Source organism: Gadus chalcogrammus, chromosome 14, assembly GCF_026213295.1.
Source record: "Gadus chalcogrammus isolate NIFS_2021 chromosome 14, NIFS_Gcha_1.0, whole genome shotgun sequence".
NCBI classification, from domain to species: domain Eukaryota; kingdom Metazoa; phylum Chordata; class Actinopteri; order Gadiformes; family Gadidae; genus Gadus; species Gadus chalcogrammus.
The window spans coordinates 6996915-7024239 of NC_079425.1; the positions used below are offsets into that span (position 1 = coordinate 6996915).

Consider the following 27325-nt stretch of genomic DNA (forward strand, 5'->3'; position numbering starts at 1 on the left):
TCCTAAGATTACTTAGGCCCACAGGGTTCCTCCTTTTCATCATCATTTTAATCTTGTACAAACATCTTCATCTCTTTGACTGATGAACAGAAAACCACGGCAGTCCGCACGCAGTATCTTCATTGTTGCAGATTCTGCATTCTGGGTTTTGTATTTTTTTTGTAGTTCCAGCCATTTCTTCCAATTTTTTATCCTTAAAAAATAGTAAAATTGAACCAAGATAATTTGTCACTAAATCAAACATAGATAGCAAGATAATTTAGATTCATAACTACACTTTGCCCGCAATTGTAGTTACAGCGGTTGGCCTTTGTAAGGCAGTATAGTTCTAGAATGTTGGGTCCTGTTAGGGCTTCTTCAATATTAACAGATTAAGAATCCATCAGATAAGGCTTTGTATTAATATATCTAAAATAAAATACAGACAAGGTGGATGGAGAAATCACACGATATAGAAAATGACTGAATTAATAAATAGTCACTCAATGTACAGTAGATTATCTAAAAAAACACAAATATGTGGACAACATTACAAATATAAAAACAAGTATAAAAATCATCAGTTATGGAAAATGTGTTAAAAATATACAGCGTAAATAAAAAAGGAAATGATTGATTTGATTCAACAGTATTATTCTATACTTGAAATGTACTGTAATTGACGGAATCAGCTCAGTGTCGGCAGAAACTTGCCAATCCAAAGTCCCAGAGAGTGAGAATGAAAAGGTGCTAGGGGACATCACGACGCTAAAGTGCTGCTTCAAGCATAAAATCAAGTCTTATGAATCACAAAAACAGAAAGGAAATACACAAAAAAGCTTATCAGAGGTTGAAATAACACAGCTTGTCTTTAAGAAGATGAAAAATATCACACCTTTGGAGTATTACCCTGAAAAAATTCAGTTGAATCTCTTTCATATCCATAAAACAGTTTAAAAATAATAATAATAAAAATAAATCCACTTTAAACTTTATGAACTAGACTCAACCCAGTTCTGATAAAGTTTGTTTGAAGTACAGGCCCCAGTCCTGCACTGTTGAATGGCGGCCAAGAAGGAGCCGGCCGCCTCAGCCCCTCGTCAGACCAGACCGCCTCTTCATTTGCCTACGAGATACTTCCTGGAATACAACACAGAGGTGGCTTCTCCCGCTCGCCACCAGTAGAAATAACAGCGCCAGAGTTTGATACCTTAACTCTGTATGCGTAGAATCTCAAACTAAAGGTGACATGGAAACACTTTTAACAATCACAATGAATTTAGACCAGAAACAAAAATGACAGATGAGTAGATACACAGGAACTGAAAGCCTCCAAGGTCTCACGCCTCTAGCGTGCGAACCAACAACACCACTGCAAAATTTTTATACCACCTCTAACCACATTGACATGCACGGCGATACAAAGGCCCATGCGTCGTTGAACCACAGGTCTTGTCCCCTATTTGTCCTTTCGTCTCCAGTGAAGTGGTGAGGCCTCTGGCTTCTCTTGCTACTGTTCTCCTGGACTTGTAGCATCTGCTGCCTGGCAGAGCCGGTCAGGCTGCTACTTCCCAGGGTCGAGTCTCCCTCTTCACGCCTCTTCACCCAGCCCAGCACGTAGAAGCGCAGCATCAGGAAGAACCCTGCAGGGGTTAAGCACATGGGAATCAGGGATCAGACTGCATTCATCTCAGACGGGAGGTGCACATGGGTACTAAGTACAGCCCAGTGGTAGAAATCAAAGAGATAAAAAAAAGGGAGTAAAGGGTAAACATAAAACATATATAGATACCTAATATGACTAGAATCATTTTAAATGCAAGTCCAAAAAAATAAAAGTGTGTCCCGCAGTCCACTGCTGCCACCTAGTGGGGGTCAGTGTCTCTCATCCTACGTCATCCATCCATTTACCTGGCTCCATGCACCTGCCGACAATCTTCATCAGCACACATCATCGTTGTATCATTGTTTATACTTAACAGTCAGTACTTCGTCCCTGGCCCTTCCATGTGTCAAGATTGTTGGTTATAGGGTTCTTACCCTAAACGGTCTTATCCCTCTGTTCATTCTGCCGACCCGCCTGTTGCTGAACCCTCACCTGTCCGACTACCCGCCTGTTTTCAAACCCTCACCTGTCCGACTACCCGCCTGTTTTCGAAACCTCACCCGTCCGACTACCTGCCTGTTGCCTAACCCTCACCTGCCGGACTACCCGCCTGTTGCTGAACCCTCACCTGTACGACAATCTGCCTGTTGCCTAACACTCACCTGTCCGACGACCCGCCTGTTTTTGAACCCTCACCTGTCCGACTACCCGCCTGCCATCAAGCCCCTCGCTCCGTTCCCCGCCTCTACTGATTTGTTGCCCTCAGTAAAACACCTTTTCAATCCCTCTCTGTGTCAGTGTCTCTGTGTTGAGTATTTGGGTCCACCTGCTCTACTTCCCCATAACAATATGCTACACTATTGAAACTACCCTGTAGTGACCACCACCAGGGAACCCACTAGAACAACCAGGTTAGCTTGCTTTAGGGAGGGGATGTCTTTACTGCTAATTTTTAGGCTGTATTGATTTGGAAGAGGAAGGGGCAATGTCAAACATTTACTCATAATCCTCATTATGGAGAAGTTAATCCTAAACCATAAACCAGACATCATTAATTATTATACCGGATACATTAACTCATGAATCATGACTTTTGCCTTAAGTGTGCAATAGGCAACAAGCTGCCCTTTGACCCTAGACTGCATTTGACGAGGTCTCAGGTGGCTGTTAGTCCTCCAACAATAGGACAATGATAATGTATCATTATGTCCAAGACTTTACATATGCTAAGAAATATATAAAATATTTGTACACCACCATGGTTTGCTTGTTTAAATTAATATATAAAGTTATAATGTGTAAGATAACACATTATCATATTGATGACACATCCATGAAGTACTTTTAACTGTAAATACTTGCTTAATAATAAGTCATGCATGTTGTATATCCTATTTAGGCAAATCCAGTTTGACACATCAATATTAAAACCAATGACGTTAATATATTTTTAAATGAAGAACTGTGTGGTCCCAATAGGATCCACACTTAAGATAGGACGGAGCACAATGACCGTAAAGGATACATGCTATACTCTGATAAGCGCTAAGGCCTGGATAGCAAGGCAATTCTTTCGAACTGATACCACCAACTGCAGGCTGAAAGTCTGTGTCAAAGCATACTGGACAACAGAAGGCAGAAACCGTCAAAGCACACTACACCACAGCAGACTGAAAGTCTGTGGCAAAGCCCACTACACAACAGAAGGCTGAAATGTTGTCAAAGCACACTACACAACGGCAGGCTGAAAACAGTGTCAAAGCACAGTACACAACTGCAGACCTTGTCTGCCAGGAGTTCATGCCAGGAGTCACTAAAAAAATAGGCTCTTCAAACAAACCAACTCAAATATCAAGAGAATGGTTTCTGAGGTTGTTTCTGGTGTAGAAATGTGGCTATCGATACTTACTAACATAGACAATCTAACAACTCTAAAACAAATGAAGAATACAGGGTCACTGAGAAAAAGACTATTGACCACCTTCAATTTGTCAGAATATGCATGAAAAGATTGCTGAAATATATATATTCATAAGGTAAAATGTTGTGAAATAATATATATTATTTTAACTTAACTGATATCTTTCAATATTAAATACCTAATGCAATGATAACAATTGCCCCAACGACGTTGAGCATAATGACCATCTCAGAGACAGAGAGAGACACTGACAGATCTGCTGCTCACCTTGAAACGAGTTGAGGATGCAGGACAGGAAGAGGACGAAGGTACTGAGGGGTCCAAAGTCCAGGAAGCCCAGGCCCCAGGTGGTCCCGAAAAGACAGCTGAGCCCCCAGATGCTGAGGAAGGCCACTTTCTTGTGCCTCCACTCGTTCCGGGTGCGGATCTTCCAGTAGACCAGGAAGAGCATGAGCAGGCCTGAGGACACCAGGCCCACCAGCATGCTGATGTTGATCAGGTAGTGGGCCAGCAGGGCCTGTGGGGTGTTCCTCATCCAACACCTGGAGGGGGAGGTACAAGGGTTTAGTCCAGAGGGCGCCTTGACTCTGAGACAGAAAGCTCTGGGTTTGAACCCCCTTGTCCACCGTCTACCAGAAAGCATACTTGAGCAAGAAGCCTAACCCAACCTTCTCATTTATGAATTCACTGCGAGTGAGACTTCATATCGAACAATCTGCTAGGAATAAATAGGGTATCAAAGTAGGAACAGTGATTTCATTCGATGATGGGATATAGTGATGCAACTGGTGATATTTTGATTGGGCTGCTTGGGGTTTGTAATCTATACGTTGTTGGTTTTTCCCGATTTTTATGTTCATGTTGTGTTATTTAGCCCCACTGTATGCTTTCCCATTTGGCCTGGAGTGAATTAGACAACGGCCAGTATCTTCTGTCCCTGGCTGCCGGTCCTGACTCCCGGTCCCAACTGCCGACCACAGACTTACAGAGAGTACTGGAAACAACACAGGGGCCTCTGTGCTTCAGTTAAACATCTCCCACCTATGATATAAGGACAGTTGCATTGCGGGGAGGGGGTGGAACTGTGTTTTAAAGCCTCAGTGAAACTGTTGTTGGACACTCTGCTATAGAGGAGACTGTTGGATGCATACATTTAAAAGGTTATTTTCTACAAAAAGAAAATAACCCGCTTCTTCTAAGTCTCCTCTGTCCCAGACGCAATATCTCATAAAGGAATTGCCAGGACAGGTCGCAGGATAATGTCTTGTTTTTCCTGCTTTTGCAATGAAACCTGGGTGGTGTTTATCTCGACTTTTGAGTCTACATGCACAAACCCCCACACACACACACACAGACACACACACACACACACACACACACACACACACACACACACACACACACACACACACACACACACACACACACACACACACACACACACACACACACACACGTACTTACATCAAGTAGGGGTTGGAGGGATCATCGCTGGGCACCACCTCCATTATACCGTAAATGTTTCCTATGGCTACAAGGATGAGGACTGGAAGAGCTGGTAGAGCTGAGAAACACGTTGAAACACTGTTACAGTTTGTACTCAGATACTTATTTAACCTCTATCGAAATACATCTCCTAAAAATGAGCTACGAGGTAGCCATGTTACCATCTACTTCAGAAAATATTCAGAAAGAGAACTATGTTTAAAAGAAAATGGGTACATTTCCACACTTGACCTTTTCTACTCACTGCAGCATAACGTGCAAAGCTGCAACTCAATGGAAACGTTACTACAGACAAACATGTGACTCACCAAAGCCTATCAGGTACCAGAAGTAGGCCGTGGGGGAGGGGCTAAACACCATGTAGACCATCCAGAAGGTGTAGAACACCTCTATGGCCATCCAGGTGAAGGAGCTGAGCAGGGCATAGTGGAGCCCCGGCCCCACCCAGCGGCAGAGCCCCTCCCCTCCCACGTTGGCCAGAGTCCCCGTGAAGAAGAAGAGCAGGTTGAGGAGGAAGAGCGACACGGCTAAACCCAGGTGGACCGGGGAAGACTGCTCCTTCGCTCTCCTGGAGAGACGGAGGGAGGGAAATGGAGAGGGAGAGGGAGAGGGAGAGAGAGAGAGAGAGAGGAGAGGGGAGAGGGAGAGGGAGAGAGGGAGGGAGAGAGAGTGAGAGAGAGAGAGAGAGAGAGAGAGAGAGAGAGAGAGAGAGAGAGAGAGAGAGGGAGAGAGAGAGAGATGCAGAGTCAGAGACAGAGAAGTAAAGGGACAGAGATAGCAACAGACAAAGGGGAGCGGGAGAGAGAGATAGACAACAGAGAGAGAGCATAACATAATTGTATTAGGTAAACAGATTGTTTTGGCATTGATCATATTAATGACATTATATAATTCAAAAATCTCTGCATTATGAAGAATTATTATAACATTAATCTTATAATTAGTCTGAATTGATATCAACACAAATTAGGGCTCTACTGTTGGACCTAAAAATAGACATGTAGGAACCAGAGAAATAGTTCATGAGCACGTGTGCAAGTAAAGAAAAACACCAACTGTAGAATTCCACCTTTCATTAATACACATCCAATACCACGGAATGCCCAGCTGGCGCAATTTCGCAACCAAAAACAGTGGCTACTGCCGATATATTACTCGTAGATTACTGTCAGATTTAAACAGCAAAGATAGAGACATGTTAGAAGTCAACAAAACATAGTTCATTGCAGCAATTTCAAATTCCAATAATACACGTGCAGCCGAAATGTAATATTCTAGACTAGAGAGTATGTGCCAATCAATGGAACCTTACGCGGAATCAGATAAAGTCGGCGCTTTGCTGCGCAAAGTGTGTTTCAGAAATCAGCACATTAAGATAAATGTAGTTGTCACACAAGCTATTTTGGATTTTTGTAATATGGAATTATTTCAGGGGGGGAAATGCCGTGGAAAAATGTATGCACATTGCTTTTAGGATTAGGACTGATATATATGTCGGCCTAGGCCTAATCAATTGTGATTTAATATCTTTATTTTTTTTATCATTCATATTATTGCACTCTATTGTTTTCGTAGGCTACTCTGCAGTTGGCCTTGATGGGGAGATATTTTAACCCTTTTTAACCCCATTTTCCTGCGACATTCCTGCGTCTCCCCCTGCGTCATAGCCTGTTTCAGCACCGTGTCAGTGGACATGTACAATCCTACGAACGTCGTGAGTGCAGCGAATAAGCGATCATGTTAAGAGGAGTTTCGGGAAACGCTCCAAAGAAATTTGGTTCGCAAGATCCATCGTGAGAATGATCGTACGAGCGAAGATCCATCGTTATCGGGACACTGGGCCCAGGACACTGGGAGAGATTTTTAATCACAATGATGATTATTATTTTTCAACTAACCAATAGTAGTTGCTTGCATTTTAAAATGTCAATGCACTTTTCAGCCCTGAATAACAGTAAAAAGTATTTAATAATTGATTTGCATGCATAGTATACTACACTTTCCATGAACTATTACCCCTGTTACTATAAATTGACTAATTTTATAATGTAATCAAATGCTCACGCACACATGTGTGAACAACATATCCTGACATTTATACCCTGAAAATCTCCTGAATAATACTACCCCTGAGGTAGTATTTTTTCTGTAAGAAATGTAAATGACCTTATATGTGAATGAGGAGTAGAAATGACGGTTCTGCATGTCATTAAGTGGCCCCCTACATGATAATCAGCCTGTTGCCTTTTGTTCGCTGAATGGTTAAAAACTATTAAAATGTTATTACTGCTTTTAAGAGACATTAGTGGTGAACGAATGTTATACGTTGAAAAAATTATAGGAAAATTCTATTTCTAATATCATCCAACCCTAATGATGAGTCACTCACCAAACACAAACCTCAAACACTAACCACAGACACCTTGGCACCCCACCCATGGGTTTCTCTTCATTCGGCCTTTTCATGTGGTATTTAAACTTGCTCCTGTGTGTGTGTGTGTGTGTGTGTGTGTGTGTGTGTGTGTGTGTGTGTGTGTGTGTGTGTGTGTGTGTGTGTGTGTGTGTGTGTGTGTGTGTGTGTGTGCGTGCGCGTGCGTGTGTGTGTGTGTGTGTGTGTGTGTTTGCGTGTGTGTGTGTGTGCAGCCAACTCTGACACTTCACACACTCTCACGCTGCACAGACAATTCTTACCTCCCTGGGTGGAAGTAGTCAGGGTGTGGGCGCAGTCAGGCTATATCCTTAAATATTAGATTTTAAAACCTTGAGGTGTGTGCATGTATGTAAGTATGTATGTATGCATGTATGCATGTATGTATGTATGTATGTATGTATGTATGTATGTATGTATGTATGTATGTATGTATGTATGTATGTATTTATGTATGCATGTATGTATGTATGTATGTATGTGTGTATGCGTGTATGCGTGTATGCGTGTGTGCGTGTGTGCGTGTGTGCGTGTGTGCGTGTGTGCGTGTGTGCGTGTGTGTGTGTGTGTGTGTGTGTGTGTGTGTGTGTGTGTGTGTGTTTGTCGCACAAGCAGTATAAATGCTATGTTTTCAATTGCTTATTGATAAACTATTTTACTCAAACATTTTTCCAAATAAATGTCTTTGTGTACTTCTACATGTTTCCTTTGGGAGCACATGGGAAAAATACTGTTTGGGAAAAAGGTTGGTGTAGAGCCGTGGATGGAGGCAATACCGTTTGTTGCAGAGGAAGATGATGAGGGCAACACAGCTGATGGTGGACACGGCGTTGCCCAAGGATGTAATGACTGTCAGGGCCAGCAGGTGGGGCACAGTTCGACTCTCCAGTCGCTGGAAGAGCCCAAAAAGATTTTGCTCAACAATTACATCTCATCAGGGTTATCCGTCTGTCTGTCTGTGTGTTTAAAAGACCACATTTTTAAAATTGTCAAATAATTGTTGGATCCAATCTGATTTGGAAATCCAAATGATCTTTTGTTGTTATATTTTTAGTTTAATTATTACTTTCCTGAGTAAGTAGCCGTGTAATAAGCTGGATCATGTACACAGCGAGATGGTCAATATGGTCAATTTTGCTATATTGACCATATATGCTTGATGAAGTGACTTGATCTGCCCCCCTTCAAGACACACAATGATAAAGACAAAGATGCATGCTGTCTCCAAGACAACCTACCACCATTATGGTGAAGTATGTCAGATGGTTGCATTGGCACTCTGTTTTCTTGGCTCCCATGTGTACTGTAACACATCCATCCTCCTTCCAGTTGACCTTCTGTGGATCTACAGCAACACAGGGTTTGTATGAAAGACCGAGGCGGCACATGGTGTATACAGGCAGGCATGAGGTCATGGAGCTTAATGGAGAGGGTTTCTATGGTTACGATTTGATACACACCTGTCTTGGTGTCCCACGAGACACATTTTCGTGAATGGGTTTTCTGAAAATGGAAAGAATATTGGGATTCAAAATGCATTGGTTGAAGGTGAAAATATCTTCAGGCTAGAAAAAAAAGTAAGTATTATTAAACTGCGATCTGCATCAAACACAATATCACATTGCAGAAGAGTTTGAACCATTCACAGCATTGGTCTTATTTGGACCAATGGAGAACGCACATGGAGAGCCTTGACAACAAATGGTCAAACTCTTCTGCAATGTTTTAATGTTTTATTTTTATGTTTTATCGCGGTGATTAATCACTTATATTTGAAAATAGTGGTGCATGACAGAGGCCTTGTTAACAGATTTATTGTCACAAATTCATACTTAAAGGCAAGCTGACATTTAAAAACTGTAGAGATATACTGATCCCTATGTGGATGCACACATGTACCCACACATTCACTTACATTTAAGTCTTCGTGGTGGAAACCAATCCTGATGCGTTCGCTCAGATTAGCGATGACTTCATTCTCAACGGTAATTCCCACCACATCCTCCAGTATTTTCACATCCCTCTTCGGCTCCTAACACACACACACACACACACACACACACACACACACACACACACACACACACACACACACACACACACACACACACACACACACACACACACACACACACACACACACACACACACACACACAGACACACACAGACGTAATTAACCTGCAATTATTTACAAACAAACAAAATATTTGTGGGTTCAGTGTGCGGGTACAATAGGTATTTTATCTTTTGGCTCCACGCCTGAGCTTTTACATTCTCAGGAAATACCAAAAAGTTCCAGATCACTAGAGTCCTGTACAGACATGCCCCCTGTCCTACTCCCTCTTAAAGGAACAACCAGGTCATGTTCTCTGACAGAAGGCCATGGGCTGTACCTGGAACAGAGTCTTGTTTCTGAAGAAGGTGCACACCAGCTTGGCTGTCTTCCCGGAGGCTGGTTTCAGAGAGGCGGGGAGGTGGATGGAGGGGAGCGTCTCTGGGTCCGCACCGTCGGGGGCCTCGAGGACAGAGAGACAGACAGCGTTACCTTCATGTGACCGTAGGAGGAGGATGACACACTGATGAGCCATGAACAGCACCGTGTGGACTGAGATGTTCAGTAGTCAGAGCGTTTGACTCTCAGGAGGTTCTGGTTTCGATCCCCAAACTGCTCCTACCAGATCCTTATGTTTATTTGTATTTCTTTTTAAAGGGCCTCGTTATCAATGTTGCGTGAAAAAAAATATCTGTGGGTGAACCGGGGGAATCATCAATTTGTGCTTGGCTTTAAAATATGAAAAAATCAGGAGTGCATTTTTGCACAGGCTGTGACCATGCGCACAGCATGCAATAGAAAGAATTGGAAAAATTACAAAATATCGCAAACATGGCCAATACATGCTTTCGTTGGACAATTTCTAATCTATCTTGATTCATTTGACTATTTTGCCTATGGCTGATTTAAGAAATGTTATAGAATAACAGACTCAGTTTGAGGTTTGCATGGGAAAATGACAGATCTAGCGTTCTCAGAGGATGTCGTGTCTTCAGACAACGCCCAACTTCTGGTGGTCTCAAAGCCACTGTCAGGTGTTTGCTAACAAGGTTTCCCAGAACTCATGAAGCTTTTTCATTTCAAGTCCTTGATGGTATCATCCTTTTACACACACAGTAGCCTAAATGGAATTTGAGATATGAAGAGGGCCTTCAAATCCAACATTTTGACAATGAGTCAAATCACATAAACAGAGAATCATCGCAACCACCAATGAGGATGTAGATGCGCATCTCTAGGACATGGTCAGCCTCACTCTTTCCTCCACCAGTTCGGTCAGTGTCGCGCAAATAAGCGAACACTCCCACGCCGCGTTGTATTGTTTAGAAGAGAGCACAGTGGAGAGTGTACAAAGTGTTTTCAAATAATTAATGACATTCTCTTTTTGATGTGTGTTTCATTCGGAAGAGCCGATGAGATGGACGTCGTCCCACTGGCTGGCAGTAAATGGGTCTACTTCTGTTATTATTGTCCAAAAAAGTGCCACAAACATACAAAAGTAACCTTGTGGCTGTTAAATCATTTCTAACATCCAACTGCATTGTAAGGTGATTTGATCATTTATTTAATCCTGCAGTGTACACTGTTGTTTCTTCCTGACCTCTGTCGGCTCTGCGTTCATCATGGTGCGAAACCATGGCATGATGGGGTAGACCTCTACTCAATTACTTGCAGGAAAATAGATATGAGTAAAGGTGAGGTTTATCATTGGAGTGGAAATAAATATATATTGTATGATTATTATTTTTTCATAATAGCACAACGTTCTTTTATGTCCTGATGACGGTTCCTGACCTTCCTAGCGCTGTTCTTGACCAAACTAGCCCTGTTCCGGACATTTATAGACCTTTTCCCGAGCCCCAGTAGGCTAGCCCTGAGACTGTGCTGGATAACCCTGTTCCTAAACTAGCAGATCCTCTTGTTGAACTTCCTAGCCCTGTTCATGACCATCCTAGCCCTCTTCGGGACCTTCCTAGCCCTTTTCCCAAGCCTGAGCCGGCTAGCCCTAAGCCTGAGGTGCCTATCCCTCTTCCTGAACTTTCTCCATCGCACCCCCCTCAAACCATGGGGGGGGTGTTATGAAACGGTCCCTCCGTTTGTGTGTGTGGAGGACGGCTGAGCACCACATCTTTGTCTACAAGCTCTTACAATAAACCATCCTGTGTCCTTGTCTGGATGAGCCCAGTAAACTTCTCATCATGTCTGGCAGCCACCTAGCCAATAGTGCACTGTAGAGGTGCGTCAGCGTTGCATAGATATTGTATACTGTGTAATCGCGGTCTGAAACTTTGGTGGTAATTTCCACAAGCATGAAACCTCTCGCTCAAGTGAAACCTTCACCACCCCTGCACACAGGCTTGCTGCCCCGGATGGAAACCTCTCCTTAGGTTTGTTCAGTTTCGTTTTGATGTTTTTGGGGCTATTCTGCCATTCGTTCCTCTTTGCGGTTACCTTTTCAATGAACATTTTCTTTTCAAAGGTACTCTCCAAACTAAAAGAGGAAGTGGTACTGATGAGTCAACCAATTAAATTAGTAAAATACATAAAACTTTTTTGGATTCTATATATTTTAGCTGTGTATGTGTGTGTGTGTGTGTGTGTGTGTGTGTGTGTGTGTGTGTGTGTGTGTGTGTGTGTGTGTGTGTGTGTGTGTGTGTGTGTGTGTGTGTGTGCGTGCGTGCGTGCGTGCGTGCGTGCGTGCGCGTGCGTGCGTGTGTGTGTGCGTGCGTGTGCGTGTGCGTGTGCGTGTGTGTGTGTGTGCGTGTGTGTGTGTGTGTGTGTGTGTGTGTGTGTGTGTGTGTTTTGGTGTCTTACGGGGGCCTTGAAGTCAAAGCCCTGGAAGTTCTCCTTCATCTCCACCACGGTGGCGTTGGTTTTCGGCAGGTCCACATTACCCACCACATGAGAGCCCATCTCGATCCCCTTGGTGCTAGACACACACACACACACACACACACACACACACACACACACACACACACACACACACACACACACACACACACACACACACACACACACACACACACACACACACACACACGCACACACACACACACACACACAATTAATGATTGTGATGATATACAGTCACTTATTGGAGTTGCTATACTGATCTAGATGAAAATATCAATGAGAAAATCATGGTACAATGAACAGTTAACATATAATCATATTTGAATATTAAATTATCAGGTATGAAAAAGTCATGATATGAAATGTAGATTAGGTTATGCAATAATAGTGGCTGCGACTGCAGGTTAATGATCTGAAATGATTGACTAAGAACGGTGCATGTGAGCCACGACAATTTTTGTTGACTGGTCTGTTCCCAACAAGTAGTATGGCTGTTGCCTGGTCCCTACACCAGGGGTGCCCCACCGTCTTTGAACCAAGATCAACTTTTACAGTTACCAGTCTGCCGAGATCTACCAGTTCAAATAGGGAGCCGTATTACTGGTAGCCTACACAAGTAGCCACATTGACACCTTCGACGCCTACCCTTCCCTCCGCTCTGCATGCGTTCTCGTCACCCCCTACCACTCGCTTGCTTACGCTTCATCACCCTCAAGCTCCCTATCAACACATATTACGCACTGCCTCTTCCCCTCTGCATGTTCAGCAACGTTTGTTCAGTTGGGTGTCACATTTCTCGACCCGGTATTTGCAAACCAACCTGCTGAAATTAAAGTTCTGTCACAAAACGATATTGTTTTGTATTGTTTGTATCCTTTTTGAGTTTGTACACAAATATCGCAGAGCTCTCATAGAGGGTATACAGTGTATACGTGCATATACACCTGCTATATACATACCGACTATACCACTGATTCAAACCAAACGTTTTGTACCTTATATACTGTATGGTCAGAAGGTTTACAAAAGGCAAACATTTTAATAAACTTGTTTGTATTTGAACGTGTCAAGACCGGAAAAGATCAGAAGTCGTGAAGTTCTGCTTCACACTTTAAATGTCATGCTCATACCTACGCACCTAACACATAACTCTAGCTTGTGACAGTACACCACGTGTGGGAACTTTTTGTTGTTTTGTTAATTCTTGAACTGTGAGACTTCCTCTGTCTTCGCAGCTACCCAGCTTTGATTACACTGAGTCTCATACGGCTGAGCACGTTTAGGAGGGGGAAGTGGTTCCTGTGAAATAACACGTCATGATCACATTTATGTGGTGAGAGAATGGAGAAGAAAGGAGAAGGTAAATTACATCTTCACTTGGTTGGATCTCTGGCTGGCGTTGTCACAGGGCTCCTCTCCTGCTAAGAAGAAACAAGTCTGGTGATTATTATGTTGTTCCTCCCCTTCATCCTCCTCCCATATATGTCTACAATGACAGACCGACACACACACACACACCCACCCCCACACACACACACAGTCTTGTAATTGTCATAATTACTGTTTACTATTTAGTGGTTAAACAGACGCTGCTTTCCAAAGCAAAAGTTTTTTTGGAGAGCCATGTCAACCTGGTAGATGAACAGGAAAAGGGAATCTTCCCAAGGAGCTCTACAGGTAGTCTGTGGACATTGGAGTTGGAGTCCAGAACCCTTCAGATGGGAGTCAAACGCCCTAGCCACTGGAAAATCCGCCCCCTCAATTAAATAGGAGACATCTATCCATCTACCAATCCATCTATTCACCCATACATCCATCAATACATCGACCCATCCATCTATCTGCCCAGTCTTCCATCCATCCACTCATTCAGCTCCCCATACATCCATCCACCCATCAATCAACTACCCTTCTATCTATCTACAAATAGTTCCAACCGCCCCGCCAGTCACCTATCATTCCGTCCATCCATCCAGGGTCCAACATATTTTTTCATCTACCAACAGGGAATGAGCCAGGCAGATGTCAATTTTGAAATCAATATCCATCCAGGATACTTACTGCAGTTGATGGGTTCTCCCAAGAAGACGTAGGCTGTGAGCACTTTATCCACGGGACTGTCTCCTCGGACGGAGCCGTTGGCGATGCCGTACACTCCGCCTGGCCGGTTCGCTCCCTCAGGCGACAGATCTAGGCACGAGCAGGTCTGCGTGCACGAGGGCTCGCATAGGGTGACTTTCTGCTTGTGCGGCTTCTGCTCGGGAAGCTACAGTCAAAAAAAGAAGTACATTGTACATTGAGTGTTGATGTGACAGTTGAATGACAGTTCTGAAGCTCACATTAATGATTTATTTCCCGCCATCCACACTAGTTTAATCATCAGGAATGAGTAATTACAGGCACTCATTCCTGATGATGTTACAGATCATAGGTTCTAGCGTGGCCTCACATACCTCCAGCCAGAGGTGGTCCTTCAGAGGTTCCCAGTGCACACAGAATTCGGTCCACAGAGCTACCGAGTCAATCTTCAAGGACTTGGACCCGGACTTGGTGCACTGAGAGGTGATCTGTCCGACCACCGACAGTGAACTGTCATTGGCCGACACGGCGATGTTCTTACAGCCGGGCGAGAGGTCGTAGTTCAGTGTGTGGGTGTTGTTGCCGTGGCGCCAGCTGCCACAGAACTTGAAGTTCTTGTCGTCTGCGCGGGAGCCTGACGAATGGAGGAGACGCAAAATAAGTGCGCTGTTAATGACGCCTAACTGCACGCGGTTAACGCAAACAGGTTCATTACAGTGGGGGAACGGCAGACATACTAAAGGTTAGTGCAAAGTCAGACTAGACTCAGACAGGTCCAGAGGGGAAAGCATATCCTAGCCCACTATGTGGGCGCATGGACATTGGTGGCATAGGTCTGATGGTTTTGGTTGGTAGTTTGCAGGTACTTTAGCTTTATTGAAAGTATTGCTTTCAATGAGCTTTGAGTGTATTAGACAACTACAGACGAAAGTATGCGGACCTGTCTGAGAATAGAGAGACATAGATAAGACCTGATTAAGGACTAAACCCCACACTTAAGGACTGACTATTGTTAAACTTGTTATTTGTTATTTATTTAATTAATTTTTCAATTACTTCAGGGACCCTGCACATTTGGCACATTTATATGTATACTTATATTTATATTATACCTCATATTTCATCATATTTATTTATTTACTTAACACACAGGTCACCTACAAACGGACAGGTACATGTATATAGTATGTTTATTTTATCTTATTCAAATAGTTTTGTACTATAATTTTATTTAAAATGAGTACATTTATTGTATATATTTTTCGCACTTTTCGCACTTCTCTTTTCCCACTGTACTACTGGTCACCTGTGAATTTCTCCCAAAGGGGGTTACTAAAGGACTATCTTATCTTATCTTATAAGGGTATAGCGTGAGAAAGAGGGGACAGAGAGATGGACAGATAGCAAGAGAGTATGGGGGACAGGGTGCAGATAGCCAAGGAGAGATAAAGAGGTAGCGAGAGAGAAAAAAGATAAGACAGACAGGTAGATGGAACTGTAGAGAAAGGGGGGGAGTGATATATAGAGACTGGGATTGGGAAAGATAGAGAGAGACAGAAAGAGGGGCTAGGGAGAGAGAGGGAGAAGCATGAGAGAGTAGAATGAGACGGATAGACTGATAGATATATAGAGTGGGGGAACAGATAGACAGAGGTAGATATATAGGAGAGAGAAAGGGAGGGGGATTTACACACAGAGACGGAGGGGTGGAGAGAGAGAAGGGAGAGAGCAAGAGAGTGGAAGAGAGAGAGGTAGTGTTGTGGTTGTCTCACCGATTGAGCAGCCCACCAGCAGCAGGAGCAACGTCAGCAGAGACCTGTCCGTCATCCTGGTTTCCATGAGACCCAGAGGAAGCCAACCGTCGCCCCTGGAGACAAGACGAGCCGGGGGTTACTGGGGGAGCAAGGTGGACAGGACCCAGTACTGGACCAAGCTGCCAGATAAGATATGAAGACAATATTTCAAGCTTCATGCGGCATAACAAACATACCCTTCATGTTTGTAATTTATATGGAACCGTCGCACCAAATTCAAAACTGGCTGGATAATGGAAGGACAAGATTTATTTAGTGAAAATAATGAGTGCTCCCTTCATGTTCATTACAATGTGCGTCATGTAGCCTTTTTAAAATAAAGAACTCAAGCGAAAACAGGTTCAACGTTTTTCCTTTTCTGATAGCATTGTTTCCCCGAGGCCTGTATTGCTATCTATAGTCTCTCCTATCAAGATTACAACCGGACACAAAGGCTCAAAATACACACATTGGCTTGTTCTAAGGCCTTATCAATGGAAACAGTATTCCCCTCCAAGTGGACAGCCAAAGCACTGGCACACATACACACACTCACACAGTACACAAGCAAAAACGCTTTCTTATGCCTAACTGAAACCTACATTTCCTGGTAGATTTCTCTAGCTTACAGAAACCCCGCCAAAGCCTTTTGGGTAACTTAAGATACTTTACATGCAGTGCATGGTCTTTCCCTGGGTCTGACTACTGGCCTTTAGGAAAAGCTCACCAATGCATGTAAATGGGAAGTAGAAAAACGGCACCTTGGTTCAGCCACTGCTGCCATCAAGTTGTGTCATGCTTGAAACAAGTAAAGGGAACCTGTTAAACCATGATAATACAACACTACAGACAGAGGAACTTGTTAACCGCAAAGAGAGAGACTGAGAAACGAAAAAAGAGATACAAAATGAAGAGCTACTAAAAGCTACAGTGGAAATAACACCAGAAATTGGATAGAGAAGCTACCTAGTTCAACTTTGTGATTCCATTCCAAACAAAGCAAACAACCAAATGTCCAAAGGTCTTTGTTAAATCTTGCTTTAGCAAATCAATTCCAAACGCGATAATGATTCCTGAAAATAATAATAGTTCACACACACACACACACACACACACACACACACACATTTTCATATTGGGTAAATTGTATTTCCACGTGGGGTGTCTGGGAAATGTGTTATTTTCATATTATCATTTTCGGTAAATTGTGGTTTCTTACATTTTTCCCCTTCATTCTCTGTATGAGTACCAAGCAGAAGGGGGGATGTCAATCAAGTGTGACTTTACACTTTAGTTCAAATATTCACAGTACAGTCCCGGCCTCCTACACAATATGCTACATATCTATTCCAATGCATAATTGCCTTCACATTGCACTTTCTACAATGCATTTTCTTTACTTTGCCTTTATTTTCTTCTACGTATCTATTTTATTTTATTACTTCATTTTATTGAATGACTATGTTTCAATGTGAAGCACTTTGAGTCCGCCTCGTGTATGAAAAGTGCTACATAAATGAAGATGCCTTGCCTTGCCTTTACAGTTCACTTATTTTTACTGCTCAATGATGGGGGGAGTGGACATAAATACAATGATAGACATCTTTGGTCCAGTTGTGTTTATATGTACAACTGTCCTGTTAAACGTGGCTCTGGGTATCATGTTCCCAGCACAGCCGTTTGACTCCTCCTGTATTCTCCAGATTCAAAATACAAAAATTTGTTGGGGAACATGGAAGACCTTAGGAATCCAGACAATAGCAGATATCATAAACCAAGTATCAATATTACATAAGGAACTAAAAGACAAACATGGACCATAAGATACGGAACAGTTTAGTAGCTACAGAAATAGGGGACATTTTTCAAAAGGAAGGGGATAAAAAGAGGAGATTAATAAGGACTACATATGGCATCCTTATTAAATTGAAAGCAATGAACAATCATTAGAAAATATACATAATAAATGGAATGTAGACTTAGACACAAAAGATACGGAGAGCAGGTGGAAGGAATGTTTGTGAAATAAGGTCACTACAAATGAAAACCTACGATTCATTAAATCCCAAGTAATTACACGAATATACTATAGCAGAGATAAAATACATGAATTTGATAGTAACTCCAGATAAATGTTTAAAATGTAGCACAAAAAGTGACTCCCTCATCCATGCCTTTCGGTTTTGTAGAAAATAAATTGAAATCTGGGACCAAATTGAGAAGTGGAGGGCAAGAATCTGCACCATCCCTCGAAAATTGGAAAAGATTAATGAGATATTATTTGAAGAACAAAAGGACAATGTCGCAAGACAGCAATACACAAAAACAGTTTGATAATGTATGGACTACAATTAATGAAGCATTAAATGGAGCGGAGTCTTGGGACCAAACAGCTATCAAGAAAAGGCACTTTAGTATGTGTGATGACCAATGAATGTGGTGTGTGTATGGGAGGTGGGTGTGCGGAGTAAGTATGTAGAAAGAACGATTTGAGAGGGTCGGTGCATGGGGGGGTGTATGTATCGGTGGGTGGGGTGGCTGGCTGGGAGTGGGTTGGAGGAGGGGCAAGAAAGTATGTGTGGAAGTATGTAGGAAGAATTATTGGATATGGGTGTGTGAATGAGGGGAGTATGTGTGTGTGACTGAGAACAGCAGGAGTATGAATGAAGGGGAAAAATATAAAAAGACACCTCCCAAAGATCATTATACTGTATGTTGCTAATGCTATATTAGACCTAAAATGTACAAATGATTTGATGTAAAGTCATGATCTGGTATTCTGAGGGGAAGAATCAAAGAAGATGACCAGGTTTCATGTACACCGACTGGGAGACTGAAGCCTAAACAAGAGGGAAAGTACGTACAATTTAGCTCCATATTGTCTAGATTTGAAGTCCCAGAGTGTCCCCACCCAGGTTAGACATCGACTGCACACACCGGGGACTTCCATTATACTACAATGTAGACAGAGAGGTCTGTGTGTCTGTGTCTGTGTGTATTTGATGCATGTATCCCTGTTTTTCCTGCTTTGTTGGCACAAAACAGTGAGTTATAAACAACAACATTTTAATGAAAACATGTGTCTGTGGGGAGGTGTATAGGTAGGTGTCTTTGCATGCAATGGCATGTGTGAACGTAAAGGTGTAATTACACCTCAGCCCTCATATTTTCCCTCTCTCTCTCTCCTCCCTCCTCCCGTTTCTCTCAGCTCCGCCCCCACACCCTCTTGCATTGTCCGGATTTCAATGGAAACGGCTAAAGAATTTCCCTGTGTTCCCGGACCCACTCTTGGCCTCCAGTCCAAACTCTTGGGTGAAATGCCTGTGGAGTACCCTGTCCTTCACGTGCACGTCCTTGCCGTACACGTGATCATTGAGAGCCAGGATTAGGACACTACATCCCTGGATGTCACGGGATTCGCAACGAAGGTTGAATTTTCTCCATTCATCGAGTTGTTTAGTCTGAACTGTCTGTCCCTAGAGCGGAGAGTGTAGGATCACATTACTAAGGGAGGACTTCTTCATTAGCTGTTCATGCAAATGGAGTGGCTCCATCTGAAGGGGTTAGGACAAGTAACATGATCCATAAAATTACTACTTTTTTGGTTAACTATCTACTAGTAGTCCATATAGTATAGAATAGCAAAGTCAGCATTCATTTTGTCTATTCATTTCTGTTTGGTCACACATCCATTGAAAAGGTACTGGGGTCCATCCCAGAAAGTCGCAGGCTACCCACCTACCACCTATCTGCTCTTTAAAGACTTCTGAATATCAGAAATCCATTGTATGCTAGAAACATATGCTAAATGAATAAAGCAATAATCATATCAGAAGGTGCACCTATGTAGTAGGTAGGACCTTGCTTGTTGTAGCCCAAGATCTTTGGGGTGAGTATTCAACGAGGGCTTGGGGGCCATGCTGTTGGGTATGCAGACTACAACATCACAACGTCCAAGCGTATAGATCTTATAATTAATGAGATGTTATTAATGCGTTATGTAAACGTTAAACTCGTTATGAATACGGTATGTTTACCACCAAAGTTGGAAAAATATATATATTTTATTATTCCAGCGTATGCCAGCGATTCTCTATTTTTTTTATAAGTTTGGGATACATCATCCAAATCATCAAGGTGTGACCGGGGCACTGCACACATGAGGGTTCTGAACGGTTTGCTCAACCCCAGACTGATATGTTCTTCAGGTCGTACAGGATTGGGTTCATGTCTTCTTCATGTGGAACATTATATATTTTTCATGGGGAATGTGATTGGGATTATCTGTCATTCATGTCCATAGAGCTGTATCCTCATGAGATAATAAACCTCCACCTCCACCACCACTTCCAGCCTGCTCCTTTGGCCCAAGGGAGGAGGGGATCCACTAGTGAAAGGCTGACTCTGCCATCTGGATGTGGGCTTCTTTTATTAGCTGCTGTCACACAGTGGACTCCACATGGATGTAGGAAGGGCCAAGGCAGTCATTGTGTGTGGACAGCCTTTCAAGGAACAGAATGAGAACTGTGACTAAGCACTGCATGCATATTGAGGGCTGTCAGAGCCCATCTGGGTACCACTTTGGACCGGGCCATTAGCACTCCTTTGCCATCCAAGAGTCAGTCAGAGTGATGTTCTCTGGCCATGCCTCACCCTGGTCCTGACAGTTTCTGTGTATGTACATGCTGTAGTGCGTTCATTTCTAATCATCAGCTCAAACCAACACTCATCTAGATGAAAACCGGTTTACTTGTTGATACTTACTTCTCTAAACCCAACCCCCATGGCATGGATTCATTCCCTGTTTGTTTCTCTCTCTCTCTCTTGGTCTCCTTGCCAGGAAATGTGATGCTTCATCGCTGTCTGGTTATTGGCAACGAAGGGATGACTAACTCTGAGCGTCTGTCAGAGAAAAACCAAACTATGTTCACGCTAGTTGGTAGACTGCATATTGCACGGTGAAGGGTGGCCACGCAGCCAAAACAAGATGAGTCAGACCGAGAGAGAGATAGAGAGATAGTGAGAGGAAAAAAAGAGGGAAAGGGATTCATATTGTTCACCCAGAGAGAGAGAGAGAGAGAGAGAGAGAGAGAGAGAGAGAGAGAGAGAGAGAGAGAGAGAGAGAGAGAGAGAGAGAGAGAGAGAGAGAGAGAGAGAGAGAGAGAGAGCAAGAGCAACAGAGGGATTAACAGAGAGAGTGACAGAGAGAGAGATAGGGGAGAGCGCCAGAGAGGGGGGAGAGGGTGGGCGAGAGAGAGAGAGGGAGTCGGTAGGAGGCTCAGGGGGATGAATAAAGAATGTGACCTGCTCAGTGACATCACAGCTACTTGCCGATGAGTGGTCTGGTTCACACAGGTTGGGAATTTCGGTTACACACAAAAGTTACGGCAAGGGTCTCGAAAAATATCGTCATGAACGAGACCATAAAGTGTTCCAATCTGTCCAACGCAGTCACAAAATGCTGTCAGAGCACAAAGCTAAAGTATCTGTTTTCTATATGTCTGAACTAGCTAGTTGGGCTAGCTAATTAATAAGCTCATTAATATCACAGAAGAAGTGGCTTGTGCGCTACCGTTTTCTCTTGTTGTGTTTTTTTTGTTTTTTGCCCTTCAAACCATCGTCTTCGTAACCAACCAGGGTGAAAAGAAAGAATGTGCGAGGATAGCGTGACAAAAGCCGTTCTTTGTTGTCCGCCTCTAGATTGGGAGAGACAGGGAGCTGGAGTAGGGGTGAGGGGTCACCGGCTAGTCCGGCGTCTAGTTAAGCCGGGAGTTTAAAGACACACAGGGCATCAACATGCAACCGCACTCCCACACAGAACCCACCATTCGCCCACATCCGTGATTTGATAAAGCCCACACGCACATACATACAGACAGACATACACCCCCACACAAAAACAATTATGCTGATCACTATACAGAAGTGAAAGTGCAATTGCTGCAGATTTAGATAAAAAATTGTTATCTCGATCAGCAAGAAGAAACTGTGTGCCGTGGGAATTTAGTGTGGGAAACCTACCTAATAAACCAAGTGATCTCTGAAGGCTTCCTTCAAGTTTAAATCGCTTACTGTTTCATACCACAGAATAAATTGAAATCAAGCCCTGTTTAAAACAATACAACATCATCAAAGCTGAAACGCACACCTGCTCCTCTCAACCACCAGTCCAGAAACAAGAAAGTGTCTCTCTCTGAGCGGGGATCGCCCCTTTTTAACCACCAGTCGAACACACAGCCCACTGTATCCCGTCTCCTCCGCTTCACAAGGTCATCGCTGTGTTGAGTGTGAATGGATGAATTACGTGCCACTGGTAACACACATGGGGTTAAACCGTCAGTCTCTGTCACAGTGTGTAGTCGAACGACCAGCCACAGCAGCAGCTGTGGTGACGGTGATACACTGCTCTGTCACTAGCATGGAGATCATGTGAACTCACAACAAACATAGGGTCGTAAACCTTCCGTCTTTTCGCGTTTACTAGTTGGGATAGTTTTACTTTTCAGTAGCAGACTCCCCCAAACCCCAGTCGGCACTTCGACAATAAGCCACAAGTTCGCCAGAGTACCGTATGCAGTTTGCCGGGGCAGGACTGTATGTGACCGTTTTAAGTTGAGTCTGATGCTTTCTTACACAGACGATATGGAATGTTATGTTTGATACACATATCTGTAGCCCTTAGGTACACAACGATTCGGGAAGAAAGGCAGTAATGTTGGGTTACTGTGTGTGTGTGTGTGTGTGTGTGTGTGTGTGTGTGTGTGTGTGTGTGTGTGTGTGTGTGTGTGTGTGTGTGTGTGTGTGTGTGTGTGTGTGTGTGTGTGTGTGTGTGTGTGTGTGTGTGTGTGTGTGTGTGCCTGTGGTGAGGAAATTGGAGGAGCAGGTGGAATGCTGAAAATCTTTCCTCAGGGGCTATGAATAAATCAATAACACAATACACACACGCACACACACACACACACACACACACACACACACACACACACACACACACACACACACACACACACACACACACACACACACACACACACACACACACACACACACACACACACACACACACACATTAAATCAACCAGGCGTGGGTCTTAAAGGTGTGGGTCACATGGTTTTGCTGGCCATCAGGGGCTTTCTTTTTCTCATTATGAACAATGAAGTCGAAGCACAAAGGACCTTTGACGTAGTAAAAACAGGAATAAAATAAAAAAAATCAAGGAAATATTGCTGATCCCATAAGAAAAATAGGTGCTTGATTTTTTTTCAATAATAAATAAGCGGATATAATAAACATGTGTATGTAGGCCTACTAGCAATATTGTTGGAATACGGACGCTCCGCCGTTATATAGGAACGTAAGCAAGAGTTTTGCAAAGAGCGATCTTAAAATAGGCTTACGTTGGCTCATCTGAACTCGTCGTTTGGCAGGTTCACCCCAAAAAACGTACATTACGTGTAGTTCAACCTTCTCATCCGACATAGGCCTACCTTATGTTAGAAGTAATCAGTCAGTGGTCGTTTGTCTTTTCCAAAAGGTGTGTTTGGTGATGTCGAGATCCAGCGGTAAGCTTGATCCGAGCTGCGTAAAGTTTCACCAACAATCGTGAATTTAACCCTTGAAGATGTGGCAGGATAGTAGGGTGGCCCACTCCAGCCCTCCGAGCGCGATCCCTCAGCGGGCTTTGCTGAGCTGAGCCGTGCGGGACAAGAAAAATACCCACACCAAATGCAAGACTTTCCGCGCACCAAAAGACGAAGACACTAAAAGCAGTCAAAGAAACATAACGCCCCGGCTCCCGTGTGTAATAAAATCATGGAACAACAGCCGTGGTGGGGATCAGTGCCAAGCGACGAGTATTCCACCAGAAGACAAAAAAAAAGCGAAGCCGGTCCTTTGGGAAAAGCTGTCAACGGGAGTAAGGTGCGAATGATAAAGACGGACTGGTGACAGCAGGGTGATCTGTCGAATAGAAAGTGGGGGAGGGACCACACGACATGCAAACGGTGGTTTCGTTCGCCTTTTATTGACTATGAATCATAATAACATCTTCAAATGAGATATTTTGTTTGTGGTTTGGCCAGGAACTTTATATTCTTATAGGACTGAAATTGAGATCCAGTTGAGGGCTACATGTTTGCAGGATTATTTTTAGACCAACATGATGACACTATACCTACCATGTTTATTAACGGATCCATTTCAACGGATTTTACATTGGAGAGCTGCTGCAATGTTTGCTTATCTAAACGAGTCTAGTCAGACACACAGTGTGTGTGTGTGTGTGTGTGTGTGTGTGTGTGTGTGTGTGTGTGTGTGTGTGTGTGTGTGTGTGTGTGTGTGTGTGTGTGTGTGTGTGTGTGTGTGTGTGTGTGTGTGTGTGTGTGTGTGTGTGTGTGTGTGAAAAGTGAGTGAGAGATGGGGGAGAGAGTGAAGCATGGCACCTGGCGGCTCTCTTTTGTGTCTACTGTCTGGAAAAGGATTTGTCTGTTGAATTGTGTCGCAATAAAAACCCAACTGTATGGTGGCTGCAGGTGTTTTAAAATCCCACCAACCCCCAGTACACACACAGACACACCCACGCACGGACTCACACACACATATAAAAGACATGTGTACACACGCCTCCATAAACTTCCCTATAACATGAAAGCCAGAAGATTTACACCCAGCAGAGAGAAAGACACACACACACACACACACACACCTAGAACGAGAAAGAATGAAACAATAAAAATGAGAAATTCCTCAGATAAGCTTTGAGACTTTTTGCCTGTGCAATCTCTCTCCAGACAAGGAAACAAAGCAGTGAATGCTATGTCTGATGTTGGCTGTCGAAAGTTGAACGTGTCCATATAAAGTATTTGTATTATTTAGATGTTTCGAATGAGTGGAACTCTGGAGGTTGGATGAAAGCCTGGCTGGCCCCAGTCATATAAACCACTTATAACTAATACAAGGTTTTTTCATGGTTTATGTTATCTGATATCCTGAAATGATCTTAACACTTTGAGTCTGCTAAGAGGAACTCCCCACATAGAATTGAGTTGTTATCTGATGAGATCTGTCTATGTGCCCACGTCACGTGTATCCGTCCATCCGTCCATCCTTGGTGAGGGGGTTGTTCTCTGGGTTTCTTCTCTGGGTTTTCGGGTTGTTATTCCTTTCCCGTGAGAGGGCTGAGGGTGACAGGGATGTTGTATAATGTGGGCCTGTGAACCGTTACAGGCTGTAACTTGGATTACAGACTATACAATTAAAATGGACTTTGAATATGTTTCCTATAGCTGAGGCAAACTAGCTTTTGTGTTAACTGAAAGGCCAAGAGTGTGGGCTCTGCCTCTTCTTAAACACCCAACCGTAAATCGTCTTTTGTGGCCTGCAGCTTCCATTCCAGTTAGATTTCACAGGTTAACGGCAGCCCAGTAAAACCTCAGAGGCTGCAAAAGAGATCTTTTAAAAGGATCCTTCTCTGCACCTGCCTGAATCGGTCTGAATCTATACATTATCTAAAAACACCAGCCCGAGAAATACATCCTCCTCCCAGAGACCATTTGAATAACTTCTTGTAAGGTTACAGACATCGGTAGTAATATTATAAGTGCTTGAGGCCCTTTTATATATATAAGAGACCCAAGGTGTCTAGCTTTGGGCTCAGTCAGACCAAATCAGGCATGGCGGTGAAACGCCGGTTCAGCCATTCATTTCAATGGGGGCTAGTGTGTTGAAGCTGCGGCGGTTGGGGCATCATGGGGTCGGGGAAAAAGGCGATGCAGTGGCCAGCTACGCAAAGATCAGAAAGTTCGGAAAACAGAATCCAAACTGAAACTGCAACCCTACTTCCTGCTGCGGAGGCCGTTCACGTAAGCGCCGGAGATCAGACCAGAAGACGCCCCAGGGAAGAAGAACCTTGTTTACCATGTAACGTTAGCGTTGTAGCAAACCGCGGTTTGCCGAGCAACTGTGAAGATTGGACGAGGGACTGATCGCCGCCATGTTGGCGGTGGTTAACTGTCACAACATGACGGGCCGTGAAATGACGTCCCCACACCGCCCTTTGCGGTAATCGCCGCAATGCCTGTTAGGTCTTAATGAGCCCTTACTCCCAAGTCATTTAAGGGCCTCTGTAAATAGTCTGTTTTTTGTAGCTTTTTTGTATCTTCTGATAACCCCTCAACAAACATTTACATCAGCCACAATATTGGTTGTTGTTTATGTCCTAGAGGCCTATTTCATACAAAACAGACCCCATGTCTCTGGCTCACTCCCAAGTGTCCTTGACCCCTAGTGCACCGGCTAATTGAATAACTTCCTGTAGAGCTATGACCACGATGTTAAACGGGGGTTCAACATCTTCTAATCTACGTATTTTGAAAGTCCCAGTTACCCTTCAAATTAGTAAATATTATAATAATTTGTCTAGATTATCTTGCTATATGTGTGTGTGTGTGTGTGTGTGTGTGTGTGTGTGTGTGTGTGTGTGTGTGTGTGTGTGTGTGTGTGTGTGTGTGTGTGTGTGTGTGTGTGTGTGTGTGTGTGTGTGTGTGTGTGTGTGTGTGTGTGTCCGGGACATGCTGCGATTCCCTCACTTCAGGCCGAAACCAACCCTTGGCACCACTGACATCCGTAACTATAGAACGGTTTCTCTTCTTTTATTCCTTTCTAAAACTCTGGAACGTGCCATCTCTTACCAACTATCCTCCTATCCCTAGCAAAACAACCTGCTTGACCCCCATCAGATTGGCTTCAAGGCTTCAAGACAAGGCTAAGTGTCCTAAATGGTAATTTGAACACCATGTACAGTACATTCACTGAACTGAAAATGTCTGAAAATATTTTTTATTTCTCGCTTTCAATTTTTGTCAAATAAATTTGAATGCCAAACTATCTTACAATGCATTTTCCACTGACAATATGTCATCCATGTTGTTTATGCCGACCGACACTTGAAATACGTGATGTATTGCTAGTTTCTTCAACCGGTCCAAAGGGGCACTGGACGAGTGGAACACCCATCTGGGTTCTGTTGGTTCGGGTTAACAAACAACTTACTCTGTCATTTAGGTTGGCGAACAGGCTGTGTGTACGCTTGCGGTGAAAAGAT

At 43.5% G+C, this 27325-nt stretch overlaps 1 protein-coding gene across 2 annotated transcripts; it reads right to left on the bottom strand.

The window, feature by feature from the left end:
- Positions 1–1359: 1359 nt before the first annotated feature.
- adgrg1 (adhesion G protein-coupled receptor G1) lies at positions 1360–24207 on the bottom strand. 2 transcript variants are annotated; one of them, XM_056608408.1, is made up of 15 exons: positions 23712–24207; positions 16203–16297; positions 14805–15064; positions 14413–14617; positions 13721–13769; positions 12310–12424; positions 9836–9958; positions 9356–9472; positions 8901–8943; positions 8679–8785; positions 8217–8332; positions 5321–5580; positions 4971–5070; positions 3774–4048; positions 1360–1622 (listed from the first exon to the last, which is right to left on the bottom strand). In XM_056608408.1, the coding sequence occupies exons 2-15, from the start codon at positions 16267–16269 to the stop codon at positions 1363–1365; spliced, it is 2097 nt and encodes a 698-aa protein (XP_056464383.1). In that variant the 5' UTR covers positions 16270–16297; positions 23712–24207; the 3' UTR covers positions 1360–1362. The 2 variants fall into 2 exon arrangements, with proteins under 2 accessions (XP_056464383.1, XP_056464382.1); XM_056608407.1 differs by having other exon boundaries at positions 13721–13772; positions 23712–24205.
- Between the last annotated feature and the right edge of the window lie 3118 nt (positions 24208–27325).